At 38.2% G+C, this 18366-nt stretch overlaps 1 protein-coding gene across 1 annotated transcript in view; it reads right to left on the reverse strand.

The window, feature by feature from the left end:
• The window catches only part of EFNB2 (ephrin B2), a 49270-nt gene that overhangs the window by 10439 nt on the left and 20465 nt on the right, over positions 1 to 18366 (reverse strand). Inside the window, exon 2 of the mRNA XM_071455179.1 lies at positions 16051 to 16334. Within this exon, the coding sequence (XP_071311280.1) occupies positions 16051 to 16334 (284 nt within the window). The remainder of the gene's footprint in view (positions 1 to 16050; positions 16335 to 18366) is intronic.

The raw sequence follows: 18366 nt of genomic DNA on the forward strand, positions 1-18366 counted from the left end.
GAAAAGCACTGAAAAAAATCACTCTTTTTTTCCCCCTCCCAACAATATCTTTATAATCACCACGTTACACCTGCTTCCTCTATTACAAATCTCCTGCTGGAATAAGTGAACGCATACAAAAGACCCAGGTGAAAGCTAAGATTCTGAACTGATTGGAAAACCATTTAATATTTTAAAGCACAATCTCACTTTTCTCAGCACTGAGGAGCCTCTGTGGGGGCGGGTGGCAAAGGGGAGTACGCTCTACTCTCAGGGAAACCTTTCAGCTCCCACAAACAACGGGCTGCTTTCCCCTGTGTCCGCATTGTTCTGGCTTATCTAGGTGCCAGCCGGAGCCACGCGATCCGGGCGCAGGCTGACACTGCCGAGCCATGCTCCACTCCCTTGGAGAACCCACAAGGCTGAATCACGGCGCATGGGTGCGCCGCTGCCGCCCCAGCCAGCTGCTGGTTGCAAAACAGCTGCTGGCAAAGGATTCAGCAGCTCCTCAGCAGTTGGTATTGCAGCCACTGCACTGCACTGGGCCGCCAGCCACCATGAGCGGGGCACAGCTGCAAACGGTGGGCTCTGGATTCACTACGCAGGCAATGCACCGGGGGTTTCCTGCCCTGGTTGTCCTGGGGATGGAAATTTCACTGTCATTTCTTGGAGTTGTTTATCTGAGGCCCAAAATAAACTTATGAGAGGGCACACTGGGCCGCCAACTGGAGAAAACAAATGGAAAATGGGATGTCAGGGAGCTCACTGCTTGGCTTGGCGTGGTGGTGGTGGTGGTGAACTGCTTAAGCAGCACATGCCTCCCTCTGCCCCTCTCCTTTCAGCCTGTGGGCTTTACACTCTTCAGGTCTTTGTTTTTAAGTCTCGCTCCTTCTCTTTCACCTTCCTTGGGGATTTTCTTTCAAATGCAGTCTATGTATATTTCCTTTTTCCTTCACAATGTCTTCCTACCCCCATGGCAGTATTTTTCTTGCTCTAATCTTCTCTCTAGCCGTAAAGATATAAACCCCATACTGCTGAACCCTGCTTCCTAGCCTTTGATCTGAGTCGTGTTTTTGTTCCACTTCTGACTCTTTTGTGACCAACTCGAATTACAGCCACCATACAAACTTCCCAAACTGTGCTTTCTTTTCCTAAAACTCCCCTCTCCTAATACGTGGTCCCTCCCAGTTCCTCCTCTTGTTCCCTCCCCCCTGTAAAAACATGACAATAGCTGTATGGCAAAAAGACTTTTCAAAATACAAAAGAGCACGTTGAGTAATTTAAGATAAAAGCTGATCTGAAATGTGTCACTGCATTGCCAGGCTTGGAAAATAATGGAGACATATAGTTTTGTTTTCTTTTGTTTTTTTTTTCCAGAGGGGAAAAAAAAAATCAATACCAAGAACCCATCCTGGACATAAATCAAACGTGTCTTTGCTGAAAGTGTTTTTTATGATCTATTTGCCAATGTACCAGCACAAGGACACAGAGAAAAAATGCAGTAAATAGAAATACCAAAGCTGAGCACCAACTGAACGTACAAATAATAAACACTGACTTTGTCTTGTGGTTTTGTTATTTGATTCTTTTTTTAATAGAGCCGAAGGGAATCACATCTCCTTAAACACCTTCTACTTGATTTTAATTGACTAGAATGCTGCTTCTTCTGAACACCAATGCCTTTTTATTCTTTAAAGGCCTATCCACTTAACCCATGGAGCAGGAGACCTCAACAGGATGCAGAGGATGCAGTCTGACCTCAGAACAGAATAAGAAAGTAAGATGAAAAAAAAAGAATGCAAAAATTACTTCAAATACAGTCTCCAAATGGGAAGACCCAGATGTACAATGAGTCTGGTTGTGTGCCTACGCCAGCGCAATCCGCCTCGCTTGCTTGCTAAAAGAATGCTTTCAGAGCTTTGATGTCAGATGAATGAATTTGCAGAAGTATTCACTTTTTCCACAGTTCTTCAAGGGATTTTAGGAAAGCCTACGTTGTAGCTCAGAGTACAGACTGCTACGTCCTGAGGAACAGGGAATTTTCAAAGAGAAGCATTTCAGTGACAAAGCAAGTCTCCTTCTCAGCTTTTCCTGTAATTAAACTGACAATTACCCAAGGCCACTGGAGGAAATTATTTTTCGAAATTCATTAAGACTACCGAAATACAACCTTGCGTATCCCTAGTGTACCAGGAAGAAAGTGGGTAGCTTTAAACACATCGTTTTAAGCTTTGACAAGCTTCACTGAGAAAAAGAAGTAATCTGGGACAGCAGAGAAAACACAGTTTCATACTGCTAATGCCCCTTGACAGTGCAGTGTGCAGAAGTCAAACAAGGGAGTGAGTATGAAATATTCCTCAAACACTTGCTGCGGCCTTTCTATATTGATTTCCAAATGAAAATTACACCCACTGTCATTTTAGCTCCTCCACTGCATCCACACCTCTGTGGGAAAGTGACCCAGAACTTGCAGCTCTGCTCACACTGAAAGGATATCCAAAAAAAAAAAAAAAAGTGCCCCCGATAGGAGTTTTGTATTTAAACACAAATGTAACACAAGTTTCTGGTACCCAAAATGGAAATGCTATCCTCCAGTGTGTTTATATAATCAGATTTTAAACTTTCTATCCAATTTATTCTTATATGCATCTATGTATCTATCTAGGTATCTATCTATGTATCTATCTATCTATCTATCTATATCTATATGTGTAAAAGAACAAGGTTTTTTTACATTTTGGTCTAAATATGGATGTATTTTAAAGTCAATTACTTAGATGAGTTACCATACAAAGCCTTCTGCTAAGAAGACTAAATACTTAAATATTAACATTAATAAGCATAACTAATTATTAATATGAAGTTTCTCATTAGTATTAGTATGTTCTCAGGATCCCACACTTCACTTTCTATTAATACAGCAATACATAAGAACATAGAAGTAAGTAAAATGTGGCTAAACAGGTAGCAAAATATTTTTAAATCTTTTGATGGTTAAATACCTCTGATTTTCTGAGACCTGTCCTGCTCCACTGGTGTCAACTGCAAAACTAATAATTACAGCCAAAACCACATTAAATTATTCAACAGTTTGTCTATACCTAAAAAAACCCATATATAGTTGTGCAAAAATCTCTACTAATTTCAAGACTTTCTAACAAAATTGTAATAACTTATAGGCATTTTTACAGTAGTTTATCAGACACTGTTTGTCTGTATTGCTTGAATACAACATCACCTGCCATTTTATAAGGAATGCAAGTTTACTTTTCAACATTCAGAAAACACTTATCTGTTATGAAATTATGGTTTAAGAGTCTTGCTGATACATACTTACTTCAGAGAAGCTAGTATACATTTGGAGGTTCATAACACACTACTTTAACATCTCCTCCTCCATACACACGGGAGAAATTAAATTATTCAGACCAAAAAACCTCATTCTGATCTGCCTCCCCCTCTTTGAAATACATGAATTGTATAAAAACAAACAAAACCCCCAACAAAACAAACAAATAAACAAAAAAGGCTGGAACCCATGTAAATCAATGTATAATGTTTTACATTTATTAGCTTTTAAAACTCCACAAGTGCTGTTTATTGTACAAAGTGCATTAGTCATAAATGCAGAGGAAGGGAGTCAGTGAGCATAGCAGAGTCAGCTGACAAGAACAGTTCCTGGCTATGATTCTTATACTGTCCCCATGGAGAGGAAGTAATATTACATTTTAATATGTCTTCATTTGATTGTTATTACTCTGCCTCCCAGGAGGCCACGCCACTGCATGGATCATGGCTGTTTTCAACCTACCAGGTTGGTAACATTGCTCTAATCAGACAGAGAATTAAGCTGCTGGATTTGTGCCTGCATATAGCTTTTCATTCACAAAGAGATTAGCAATGAAGGCATAGTCACAAAAATTCAACTTCCTTCACTCCTAAAAACACACATTAGTTAAAAAATGAAAAAATGCCATCACAATTACTTAAAACAGCAGCAGACAAAAATCTCAGTCTTTTAATTCTGCTGCACTTATTACCCGCAGTTTCATGTTTTAGGATTATGAAAAACATTACCTATTTGCAAATTAAATGTCATATGCTTTGAACCAACACAACTTTAAAACACATCTATTTCTAGAGCTTGAACATGAAATGGACTACATAGCTGATGAGAGAAATGATCATCGTATTTAATTTTCCTGTGAAAACTAAATGGACCTTAAACCACAGACTATAGGAATAAATGAGTGATGTCAACTGATGGGCAAGGGCAAAATTGATTTTGTCCCTCCTTAGTGTGCTGGACAAAAAAAGTCATTTGGCAATATAATAAAGACACATCTCTGATGAGGTCGTGAAGAATTAATTACTGCTGATGTGGATCTTTTAATAGCAAATTGAGAATTACAAGTTTTTTAGGGGCAGATCAGTAGTATCCAGTAGTAGTGATTTTCACAGTTTTTGTTCATTAAATACTGCTTGAATACTGCATCAGAAAATAAATTTCTCAAAATCAGAATAAAATCAAATCAAATAATACTACCCATTTCCACTTTTCCCCTGCTGTGCTTAGAAAAAGAATGAAAAAAACAACAAAAATCCACACAAGCTTTAGATCCAACAGCAGTAAGAAGTTATTCTTAAAGCAAAGTTGCACTCCATCTCACATGCACTCTCAGGATTACTGAATACATGAAAAGTTTTTGAGAGTTTTTTATTTTATCAAGTAATAGAACATTATTTTGGCCAGGCATCATTGTTTGTGCTCTGCTTTCATCTGCTTTTGGTCCTTTTAATGATCCTCTTAGTAAAGCTCTGAATAAATAATTCTTCTTTTCCATAACATTTAGATAATTTATGGGAGAGGTTTAAGAACACCAGAAATCACACACTGCAAAACCACAAATCACTGATCACAACAGGGAAGTTGTTTTGAAACTACCCATGGATGAAAGAACAAGATAGCTGAGAGAATAGAAAGTGTTTTAATTAAATGAAATTTAATTCTGCCCCCCCAGTAACAATGCCAGATCTGCATGGTCATCTGAAACAACAAAAAAAATTTGTTCAGGCCTCTCACCAAAGAACAGGTAAACTTGACACACATTACTCTGGGTGAGCTGAAATATATTTAGAGAGAAGAGAAATACGCTAGTTTCAAATACTAGCAACTAATGCTTTCCCTTCTCTTGTCCTGATGAAAAGATTGACACTGAAACCTTCACTTTTGTTAAAAAATTAAACTGTCTTCTGAAATTTAACTGTCAGCAGTCCCAAACCTGGACCGTAAGTACTAAAATGTAAATGCATTATGAACATTTGAATGGAGTGCTGTTATGTGTTGACTGTTTTTTATCAGCACACAATAAAATCAAAACTTTCTACTGATCTTCTAGAGACAAAGAAATAATCCTAAAAAAAACCAACCAAAAAGCCCAACAAATAAAAAACCTACTGAATTTGCCCAATATAATTTAGGACTCCAAGACTGTAATGAAAAACGTATAAAAGCAGCTTACCAATAATTTTGCTTTTTCTTAACGTCTGGTTTTTTATTTGCAAAGGCAAGGTGGCAGAATTTTGAGGAGTTTCTCAGCCTAAAAACCATTAAAAAAACCTCTCATTCTACCTTACTCCATGAATTGTTTCAAATTAAGATAGATTTTTTCCCTTAAACTAGGGCTCATGAAGTGTTTACAAATACTCCTGATGCCAGCCTTTTTTCCTGTCTATCCACATGTGAGGCAGAGCTTCAATGAGAGGGAAAGGACAAGAATTCTCTACTTTTTCACTTTGCATTCTTGCTTTTTAAATTAAGTCCTATACTGCATGTCTCAGGATTTATATATAAAGAGGATCCACAAATTATATTTTCTACAGCAAGTAAGCAACAATGCCCTCCCCAGTCAAGCTAAAACCAGAACAAAATAAAGCAAAATAAAGAACAAGCCTCTTTTTGACAGGAAGAAGCAAAGCCTCTGCAGCAAAACTTTGTAAGTCACTTTTCTAACCACTGCTCTGAAATGTGTTTTGTCCAACTGTGAATAGCACGACCTGAGGTACTTAGATGGGACTCATGATACAAGGGTATCTATATAATTCCCCATTAAAGTCTCCACTTGTATTCATATGTTAAGAGAGGAACAGCTTCTATTCCTGTTTCAATGTTTTTTTGAGGGTGCAATGCGGAGGACACAATCAAGACAGAGCCAATCAGTTTTGTACTGTAATATACTTTGGTATATACCAGCTGTATGATTCCAGGGACATCTCTGGAAATCCACAGACTCTCCTTCCCACATCTCATGTCATCCAACAGCACAAAACAGGGAGAGAGTTGTAAAGTTTCCTACAGAAACTTTATATAATTTTAATAAAATAATTCCTATCAGAATTATTTTATTAATTCCAGGGAGGCATGGCACCAAGCAAGAAAAATATACGCAGTAAAAAAAAAAAAGCTGCTTCTGTCAACAAAGTCTTTCCATAAAGGGAAAAAGAGACAGTGAGAGAGCTGGAAAATATAAATAAAAGCTGTGAATTCTGACTGGTTGCTGCTGCCTATCATTTTAAAAACACCACCACTTTCTCACTGAGTTAAGGGATACCACAGCTGAAGTGTACTAAACAGTAAACTATTTGCTGAATTATTATCCATTACTGAAGGTCACAGGTTCCACCCACCCACAACAAAATCCTACTTGCTTTACTGCTGTCAAGTGCAGTGCGCCCCTTTCCAAACTCCCTGGGAATGGGAGATTATATAAATCCAACCCATCTCAATACTGTATCCCTATGAACGACGAGTCTTTCATTACAGTTAAGCATTTCTAAAAGAATTTCAGTTTTATATTTCACATACTCTGAGAAATGTTGTCAGATAATGATCCACTGCACACATGGTTGCTTCTAGTTTACATAAACAAATTATATATTTGTGAGTGCTGAAGTAACTGTGGCAGATGTAAGCCCACTAATTATGATGTATTTAGTGTATACCCAAAAGTATGCATCTAAAACAGATTACTAGTTAGCTGACTTCACCATTCACAGACAGGTATTTTACACAAATTTATCCTCTCTCCCAGCATGCTACTGAGAAAAGCTTCTCATGGATGGGGAGAAGTGTCTCCCACCACCACAGCAAGCTTTGCTTTACAGTTCAGCTGAACAGAACTAATAGAATTAGTTAGCATTCAAGTTACACTGATTGTTGCTAATGACAAGAGGGCTTGATGGAAACAAAAGCAGAAGCTTCAACATTAAATGAGGACCTACTTTCTGTGTCATACAAATTCAACCTCACTCTACAAGGATGTTCACCTGCCTTGAAAATCTCTTTTTTTTTGTCTGTGGCACTTGGATAAGAAAGGGTTATAGTGAAAGTTCATATTAAATAAATAACAAACCTCTTGCTCAGTCTACTGTCACTAATTGCATGCAATGATATTAATGACCCAGTAATTGCTGTACGAGTAGCACTGAAGTGGAAAACATCATTTTGAGGCAGAGTTCATCTCTAGGTGGTAGGACTTCACCAGTGACTGAGTTAATGCCTAGTGACAGTTTAGAATATAACACTACAGATGAGAAAATGTGCCAGTCTCACGGTTATAACAGTTTAGATGGACATGATGTTATTTGCTTTGACCACACAGAGTCTAGGAGTAACCCCAATAAAGTACCACAGTCAGACTTTGCCCTGTAGATGAACCTCATTCCTTTCAGGGGAGATGCTCTGTACTATAACAATCTAGAGCAATTTTCCACATGTTTGCTTCAATAAAAGAATACCTTCATCTCCTGCTTTTACATGTAGCACAACAAAAGTGTGCTTTATTGCAAAACACAAAAAGCTATTTACATCATCTAACTATCCTTCAGCAACACAGAGTTTGGCACCTTAGTACTGAGATCAATTATGATACTATTGGATGACTGTACACTTGGCAAAGATGATCAGAAGTTAAGCACTGTTTTGACTGCAGTATGCTTATGTTTGTGTTTAGAGCTGTAAAATACCCTCAAAGTAAACCTTAATGAGGGAACGCTGCAGAAATTAAGCAATCTGAATTTCCACGGTTCTCCAGGATCTCCTGTTCAAATACTCGCCATTAAGAAATTAAAAGGTTTAGCTTCTTTAGAAATTATCACATAGGCACATCTTGGTTCATTTTAAGGAACTCCAGTGGGATATGCTAATTCTGCCAGTGTTTGGAATTTTGAAAAGTCACAACTAGACTGGCGAACTGATACTTTTAATACTTATGTTCATAGAGTTTTTAAATGTTTACCGGGGTTTTAACAGTATAACATTATTTAGTTGTTTGGTTTTTTTCCTGTTGCAATGAAAATTATTTTGCTAATGTCTTGACTCTGCTACCAAACTTGCTGTAGCAGCCTCTGGATGGCATGTGAAATCAACTTTCAGCAAAAGCTAGGGCCAAAGACATGGAAAGCAATTCTGCAAAAAAGCCTCGAGGGTCCTGGTGGACACCAAGTTGAGCATGAGGCAGCAACGTGCCCTCGTGGCAAAGGAAGCAAACAGCTCTTGGGCTCGATCTGTAAGTGGCAGTCGGTTTGGGGAGGTGATCCTTCCACCCCACTCTGAACTGGTGAGGCCACACCTCCAGAGATGGGCGCAGTCACAGGCTCCTCAAGACAAGACAGATGTGGACTCACAGGAGCAAGTGAAGTAAATGCTCATGGAGATGCTGAAGGAATGGGAGCACCTGCATAGAAGGAGGGGCTGCATCCTCGGGGATACTCAAAACTCAGCTGGACACAGTTCTGGGCAACTGCCTGCAGGTGGGCCTGCTTGAGCAAAGGTTTGAGCAGGGGATTAGATGAGCTCCAGAGATGCCATCCAAACCAATCCATTCTGGGATTCCGCAAACAGCTGGGCTGTTGTGGTCTAATGCATTCATGTGCTAAGATGAAATACTTGAAAAACAGATAATTTTAAGTTTTCCTGCCAGGATCTGGATTCATAGCTCTGTTTCTCTCACAGCAGCCCAGTGAGCACATAAGGACTACTCTGCTGCTACGGTTTAGTGATTTTTGCTGTCTTCATCTACCGAACAGAAAACAGATAAATCATGCTAACAAAGATCCAAACATGCTTTTAAAAACCAGCCTTATCAGCTTAATACGGAGTCTTCTCCAAGAACAGCTAAGACTACCTTAAGCTTAATCCTGCTTTTACTTCCAGAAAAATTTGCATGATTTCCTTGGGACTGAAAAAAAATACTGGAAGACTGCCCATTAGGACTTAGTTTTACAGTCTGATTTATCAGAAATAAATCCTGAAAAATTCTTCATCCAAGGTTTTCAGGATGGACTGAAGTCAGGAAAGAAAATCCAAACTGACATTTAACCCTGGTTTTCAACCATTCCAGACTTTTGTTTTAGCTAATGCAGTTCTCAGACAAAAGTACATTTCCCTCCATTCCAGCTAGGTAAAGACTTTAATGAGGTAAACAATTTCAAGTCTTTAAAATGAGTTTCAATTAAGTCCTTATAAATCCGTATGCAGCTCCTCATCTTTAATTTTAGGACTTCAAATACTGTCATATGTAACACATATGATACAAGCAACTCTATAAAGTAAAAAATAATCATTCCATTTGATGAGCTAAATGATCATCATCAAACTTACATACAAAATAGAAATTAAATGTGTTTCAGTGTGGCAGTGCACTCTCAAGTTTCAGTTTAGACAGATATTTTCTTCATGCTTTCCTCATAGCGTGGCACATCTTTCCAATCCACAACACCCCCTGATTTAAACAGTTACTCATATCCTGAATATAAAGGATAAAATACACACTCAGCACATTCTTCTTCTGCATGTAGTCCTGTTAAGGATGTTTATGCAAATCTAAGAACATACACATTTTGGAGAAGATCAGAGTTTAAGCTTTTTTTTTTTTTGCAAAGCACTACAAATGCTACATACATAAAGACTTCTAAGGGAGAATACTGTATCCTTCTTTGTGAATCTATTATATTTCCCGTATTTATAAACTGCTTCTGAGGAACTATGAAAGCGAGATATAAAAACAGCAACTAAAACTATTAAACAGCTTCTTATGAAATTTTAAAATCTGTTCAACTCATGAGTATTTCCTGAATAATTTTTTCTTCCAGTCTGAACAATTATTCTTCATTTTCATCTGATTCCATATCTATTCAGAATACTTGCGGGGGTGTGGGGGAAGATAACTGTATTTTTTTCACAACATGCCATCAATTAAAAAACTGAGAATTCCTATCTTTCATTTCCCTCCCTTAGGAATAGAGACATAATAACAGATTTCCTGCTGAACTATCTCTGTCTACTTTAAAAGAGATAAACGATTGGTATTGCCTAGGTAATGGCACCGAATATGAACAAAGTCCATCAATATAAAATAGCCTTATTCTCTTACAAGACCTGTGTGGTCTGGGACAAAACCCCAAAGGACCACGACTCCATTAATCCTGCAGGTCTTGACTCTGTTAGAAATCTGAAGCTGCACAGACAGTGATTTTTCTCTCTAATAATATTATTTGTATAAGCTGTATTTATATTTCATTCAACAAGAGCTAAGTGGTATTGCTGATACATCCCTTAAAAGACTCTTCAGCAAAGTCAAAGACTGACCTCTGGATATCATTTTACACAAGGAGAAATTATTTATCTAATTTTCTGAGGGAGGAGAAAGGAAAGAAAAAAGTGATCTTTGTGCAAATGGAATCAGAGTGACTATCATTGCACTGGCTTTCATTAACACCATCACCACCGCCACAAAAAAAACCCCAAACCAGTAGATTTCTGGACCACAGACTCTTTAACAGAAACCAGGAAAAATGTCTTTGCTGCAAAAATAAAGGGATTGAATTTCTGAAACAGTATTTGTTCCTGTTTTGGCTAGTTTGGCATTAACAAAGGAAAACCTGTTTACTGTACCCTTTTGGGCAGCTTTCACTAGGTGATTTGGAGGTGGCAGGGGGCTGCAGGCTGAAATCTGCCTCAGAATTTCAGAATTTTTCAGAATGTCCAGCCAGACAGATTAGCCAGCACTTAAACTGGTCAGAATACTAAAATAACATTTTAATGTAAATCTGTTTGGCCATGCAAAGAGATTTATTCTTCCCAGCTGGGCCATATTTCAGGGCACAATCTATATTGTCCTTTAATATGTTCTTCCTCAGACAGTTATTGCCCTTTAATTGTAACAGAATGACAAAGTGAAACATAAAATGCCTTGTGATTTTTTTCAAACACAGCTAATGCTAAAGTTTCAGAATGACTGTTTTGATTTTAAAAGCCACAGTACTATTAAAGCAGTTATCCAAAATATAGTGCTACTAGCCAGTATAAACCTTTAAATCAGTCAGGGATCAAATATATATAAATACACGTTTTTTAATTTAAGCCAGAAGCCAATTATGTAAGTGGGTCATTTGAAAAAAAGTTGACAAAAAACATTTAAGGAAAGCTGCATATTCAATTTTGCCAATGTCAAAGCCAATGAGCATCATTAGCTCAGCAAGCTCAGCTAATGAGGTCCAGGCAGAGCAAGCCTTATAGAGGAATCTTTCAGAGAGCCATTCTGTAGCCCCTTCCCAAGTCCCAAGTCACTCTACTACAAATTTGGAACAGGTGAAGCCTTCATTGCAGGTGACTTATTTTTTAATGTTGATGATGTCAGCCCATAAACTTCACTTATGCAAAAGAAGAGATGGCGTGAAATATGTGCTCGCTTGGCCAAACTACCTAAGGAGCTTGATGGTGGCTTGGAGGCAGGTGGCACCGCTCCCTTCCCTCCAGCACAGCTTCCCACAGGCTTCCTTCCCCCAGAGCTCCCTCAGCACAAGCCCAGGGTATCACCAGGTGCTCTAGGCCCTCTGACTAAAGGCCAAGTTTACTGGGAAGGGTTCAGGATGACTCCTGTACACCAAGAGTAAACGTCTTTGGTATATGAAGTGCACTTGAACTATGCTAATGTGTCTCTCTCACAAACAAGAAGAATCTGCATCTGAGAGGGGTACTGAAGCAGTGACATCATGACCCAAGCACTTGCAGATCAAGAACTGAGTATCTCCCTCAGCAGTGAGAATATACTCAACTGCTTTTTCTGAGCAATTTGTAACAGCAGAAAATTATTCCCTAACCATGCAAAGACACAAAATGACTTTTAATGCAAACATCAGAGTTGCAAATCTTCACACCCTTCTGCTCGAATTTGCCCTTCATGTAGATATTTATGTTGTTGGGCATGATGTATCTTCTTCCTTCATGCATGTGATTAAGGACTTCCTTAGAGACTTATGATATGTTAGCTAAATGGTCACATATTTTAGGATAATCAAACACTAATATTTCTGGGATCTCAAGTACATTTGACCTTCTCCAGTTCTGCTGAAAAGAAATCAGGTAACTGTAGGAAAATGAATCTATTCATTTCCCAGGAAGAAAAAATTGATGATAGCAAAGAAGAGAAAAGCAAGGACATTCTGTTACATCATTTATTCACTTTCACAATACCATTTAGTATCATCTTTCCAATTACTGCTGTTCATAGAATTAACTCTTTGGATACTGATAGTCATATTGAGGAATATCTCACCAAGAAATGGGTTACCTTTTTTTTTATTTAATAAAGTACCACTAAATGTGAAAACAGATATGAGAAACTTACCCACACTTTTAAAAAATTGGGAATTGTGAAATGAGAAGATTTTATATGCTTAGGTTTAGGGAAGCACTGAACAGAAAAGATCTCCTCCTGCTATACTTTTCATGAATACATCTGGATGATATAAAAATTATGGCTTGAAAAACTCCTGTGCAATCATATGTCTCTAAAGGGCTCAGGAAGCTGCTTCATCCTGTGTTGCAATTCCTCATCCCAAAATGACTAACCCCCTAATATGAATAGCGATTTTATGTTTAATACAGCTCCACAAACCACATACTATTACCTTAGAAAAACAAACTCTGTTTTCAAATAATGGCAAGATGATAAAGGTGCATGACGACGCACAAAACATTTAAAGGGGCTGACAACAGCCTGCCAGCATGAACAGCGTGAGATTAGGCTGTAGGCGCAGCCACAGCAGGCGCTGCAAAGATGCTGAGCTCAGTGAGCTCTTGTGTTAGGTTTGTTTGATGCCACTTAGCTGAGGGAATGCAGGATCCTAAAATACTTTAAAATCAAAAGCTGGCACATAAAATGCATCATTGCCTTCATTTCACAGCTTTTCCACCTCTCGAAAAAACCCAACAAAACAAGCAAGGCAAAACAGAGGGACGGATGGACGGACGGATGGACGGACAGACGGACGGAAGGAAGGAAGGAAGGAAGGAAAAGAAAGAATTACAGGTCTGTGAATAGGAATGTATGCAAACAATTTAAAGCCTGATTTGCATACATGACTAAGATACATTTTATTACTTATAAAAATGACAGCAACTGTCCTGACTACCAGAACTTGCACTGACAAGGCTGTGTCACAACCTTTTGAATACAAACTAATAAAACCCTATCTAGCTCCAGTACTCTCTAAAATAGTGTCCTAGCTGAGCACTGGCCTAGTTTTCTACTAGGCCTCTTAGTGCTTCTGAGACCAGCATCACTGAGTTTGTTTTCTCCTTGAATGACAGGAAGGTGAGGGTTTTAGCTTCAGGATGGCTGGGTTTTCAAGGGTGGGGTGCTTTTTTGTCCAGCCTTTTAAAATGTATGGGTACCCTTGCTGAAGCTCAGTCAGTATGCTAAAGTGATAAGTTAGCCATTTGTTTATGCCACAATGAGTAGGAAAAATAATACCCTGAGGCACTCCAGTATTACTGCTAGGCCAGTGTGATTTTTGAGGCATTAGACTGAAGGCTGAGTAAGTTCTTTCAACCAAGTTATGCTGTAATCTTCCAGGAAATGCAATGTCTATTATGTCTTATTGCTATAATGAAATAATTATACCAAACTAATGAAAATGAGACGTACTTAATAATTCTCTGGGTAAATCCATGACATAGATATGACAGAACTGACAGTGCATCAGAAAGCTCCATTTGTGCCCATAATTTTCAAGTAATAATTGTAACAGTGCCATTTGTTCCACTACAGTTGGTCTTCTGTGGATGTTTTTAAAAGCAGCACTAAATAATGAGCACATTTCCTCATTTAAGCCAAATATTTGAGCATGGTCATTTTTATGCTACACATTTTCACAGGAGTTACTATCTCTCTATACTACTAACTATCTCTCAACAAGTAATTTTCTTGCTTTCACCCTGGTAGATATCTCACTGTATTTCAGTAGGAAGTTTGTCAATGTTAATATTGTTTAAGTGGGATCACATTTTTATATACTCCCCAGCTAAACAGAGAAAGTGCCCATATTTAGCAATCTTTAAAACAAAAAAATGGTGGTTTGTATCTCCTGTAACTCTTACTTAATAATTTCTAAAACTAGTAATTAATATTAATAATGCAGTGAATTCTTACTTTAGCTGCTGTGACATACAACCTTGTTTTATACATTACCATGTACCATTATGGATATAACAGGGAAGTGAGCATTAATTTATACTGAATTAATTTCCATTTCCATTTCAAAAGTACTTGATCAGAGCACTTTTTAAAAGTGCCAATATTTTTAAATCAGAAATTGAGAAATAATTACACTGGCAGACATTACACAAAATAATTATCAATCCTCCAGTTTTCACAGAGGTGGCAGAAACATGTTCAGGGACTAATCTTTTAGCAGGACCTGTTGTGACAGGACATGGGTTAATGGTCTTAAACTAACAGAGAGAGGGTAGATTTAGACCGGGTATGGTGAATAAATGTTTTACAGTGAGTGTGTGAAATACAGGAACACGATGCCTAGAGGGATGGAAGATGCTCCATACCTGGGAACAGAGCTCTGAGCAACCTGATCTAGTTGAAGATGTCCCAGCACACTGAATGAGGTTTGGACTAGATGAGCTTTAAAGGTCCCTTCCAACCCAAATTATTCTATGATTCTATGAAATAAGACAAACAAGTATCTAACTTGTTTGTAACTGCAGAAAAGCCAGGTATTTGAAGAATTTGTTCCATCACCTAATAACTGCAGATACTTGTTCAAGACTTCAAAAGTGCCCATGGGGCTAAATGAGATCCACAGGACATAATATTACTACGACAAACCTAAACTAATGTAAATTGTTGTTATACTGCTGAGGTCTCAGCTTATGCTAACTCCTGATTCACATCATTAACTTCACACATCATAAGTAATTTGAATCACTGAACACAGTGGCTACCTCCAGACTTGCTTTCAGCCATAAATCCCTGATCAGAAACTCACACAAAGTTTGTACTGCTGCACAGAGGCCTGTGCCATGCGTATTTGTTTAGCAAGCCAGGACCATGAAAAAGGATAAAATTCAAGACCATGCTAGTCTAGGTTTTACCCAAGAACTCTCCTAGCTACTGTATGGACATAGTAGGTACGTTTTGAGGAAAGGCATGTTCAATTACAGGCCCTTACCAGTAACCCTTGTACTGACAAAATTGGCACTGAAGTGGCCAAAAGATGCTTCCTGTGAGAGTCCCCAGAGCACCTGGAGCAATGGCAAGCCCTGTCACACAGGATTCCTCATCTGAGAACAGCTGGGTCACTGTACTCCTGCTCCTGGCATAAGAGAAGCCAAGGACAAGGCCAACAGCACAGCGTATCACTAGGGCTGTGAGCAGGAAACACATCACAGTTTAGCTGCACACAACTTCTAATGCAAATAGAAGTGCACAATACTGTGCACAAAAAAAAAAAAAGAAGAAGAAGAAGGAAAAAAAGCCTTTTACAGGCATAGAAGTACAATCAATTGTGGTTTATACAAACCAAGGAAAAAAGAGACAGAGACCCTTAGGAAATCATAAACAATATTGAAAATATGCTGGCAAGAAATCATTTTCAGATAAAAATACATAAACCCATTCATATTCCTCTTAGCTTGCTTATAATACATAAGACAGCATGCAAAATAAGGAACAATTATATTTAAAGAATGAACAACTGAAAGTTTGAACTTACATATGACGTAATAATCTTTGTTCTTCTGAAATTCCAGGCCCCAGAGATTAGGACTGAACTCTTGAAACTTGATGGTAAACTTAACATCTTGATCTGGCTTGGCACAGTTAAGTAGAGGTGTATTGTCCTTTTTAATAGCACAGCTATCTGCTTGGTCTTTATCAACCATGTAGACCTTATAATATTCATATTGGCCAATAGTTTTAGAGTCCACCTTCGGGCATATAATATCCAGTTTGTCTCCAATTTGTGGATATAGTACCAATCCTTGTCCAGGAAGGAATCTAAAAGGAAGGAAAGAAAAAGGGGGGATGGGGGAAGAGAAGAAAAGATAAAATTTGAGGTATTTAATAAAATTGCATGCAGAAAAGTAGCAACTGCAGTGAACAGACAGGAATAAACAGTTTCCAAAACCAAAATGACAGACTGAGCAAACCAAATCTTAATAGTTTGGGCTTGATTCAATATCAACAGGATGTTTATTTAGATCCTGGAAATTATAGATGGATTGAGTCTTTTAGTCCTTATCCCAGTTTTGGGCACACTAGCAGATTTTACATCTCTCTCTGGCAGGCACTGCTGGTTTTTGCACTGCATTTAGCCATGCAGAGCGGCTAATACAATACCTGGTGAACTATGATTCTGTTTTCCTGTTTTGCTCATATTTCTACTATTCTTGCACATATTTTGCTAATTTTGAATATAGAAGGATGACAAAAATAATATTTCAACCCCCTTTAACAGCCATGTGGGACAAGAAAAAATGTAAGACTTTAACAATATATCAACATGCTGATAAATATTGTTATATTACTAGTGTAACACAGAGGAACATCAGACACTCAACCAGGACCATCTCAACTTTAACAATATATCAACATGCTGATAAATATTGTTATATTACTAGTGTAACACAGAGGAACATCAGACACTCAACCAGGACAGATCTCTGCAATGGACAGAGATTTACCTGATCCATGGACCACACATGTTTTTAGGAAAAATACTTATATCCAGGACAGTGTGACCATTCCACTACAATGATTTCTCTTCACAAATTCCACCATTACTGTCATTATTTTAGCTCTTCTTTGATTTTTTTTTTTTTTTTTTTTTTTTTTTTTTTTTTTTTTTTTTTTTTTTGTGCTAGTAGTTAAAGATAGGTGTGTGTTTTTTATTTGGGAAGACTTCTTACACAAACTGGCAGGGAGCTTTAATATTTGCAGTTAGACACAGTATTTTGTCTTTCCTACTCATATTAATTAACAGGCAAACATGACCACTTCTTCATGGAAGAAAAATACAAATAATTACTTATAGTATTGATTCATGCACAAAATAAGGAGTCGTGTTCTCACAAGGACAAAAGCCAGAGCAGGTTTGTTTGTTTCTCTCTCCATTAAGACATATTTGTTTCAATTAAGGCCAAGAAGTGCATGTTTTAGAACAACAGCCAGAAACACAACCAATGTACTCGAATGCACAGACCTAAAAGACTTTCTTTCCTCTTTTTCCTGCCTGCCAGCATTTTCCAAAGATCTTCCTTAATGGAGAATCGGCCTGAAAAACCAAGTGAAACAATTCCTGTCTAATGAACGCCCTTCTCCAAGTGCTAATATTTAAACAGCACACGTAGTAAATCTAGCTTATTCACAGGCAGCCTTCCTGGAAACTTTAAATTAGAGTATCAAGGCCCACGCAGAACAAAGCTGTAGGCGTCGGTGACCTCCAACCTCTGGCTTGGCAAAAGGAGCCACCAGCATGAAGTACTGGTGGGGGAGAACCCACTAAATTAAAGCATGATGCAACGCCCCAAATTTCGAATCCATCATTTACAACTGCTTGCTCCACACAATTCAAGTTTATGATCTGTGCTAATTGAAGCAGGATTATTTTCACTCACAAAGCCAGTGTAAGAATTGTAGTTGTTATGAAGCAGCACATAGCAGGACAAAGACGTGTAATTACAGATTTAGGGAACTAGAACAATGAAATGTTATGGCAAGAAAAGCGACTGTTGATGTATAAATCACTGCGCTCTTTTGTGCTCTGCAGTGTAATTTCCAGACTGCAGAAACTGGGCTTGGCCACGGCTGCTCAAACCGAGATTGAAGTGGAGACAGGGCAAAGCTGCGCCTCCTCCTCCAGTTTTCAGACATGCCAAAGGAATGCAGCGACTACCGCCTCCGGAAAGCTGAAATGGTCAAACAAATGGAAAGGTGGGAATGCATCCTCGGAATTACCAGCCTGCTGAAGGACAACCAGAAGTGTGTGTAGATATGGCACCTAAAGATGTGGTTTAGTGGTGAACACAGC

This window comes from Agelaius tricolor, unplaced genomic scaffold (genome assembly GCF_023055355.1).
Source record: "Agelaius tricolor isolate 1412-34295 unplaced genomic scaffold, bAgeTri1.0.p SCAF_45, whole genome shotgun sequence".
Taxonomy (NCBI): Eukaryota; Metazoa; Chordata; class Aves; order Passeriformes; family Icteridae; genus Agelaius; species Agelaius tricolor.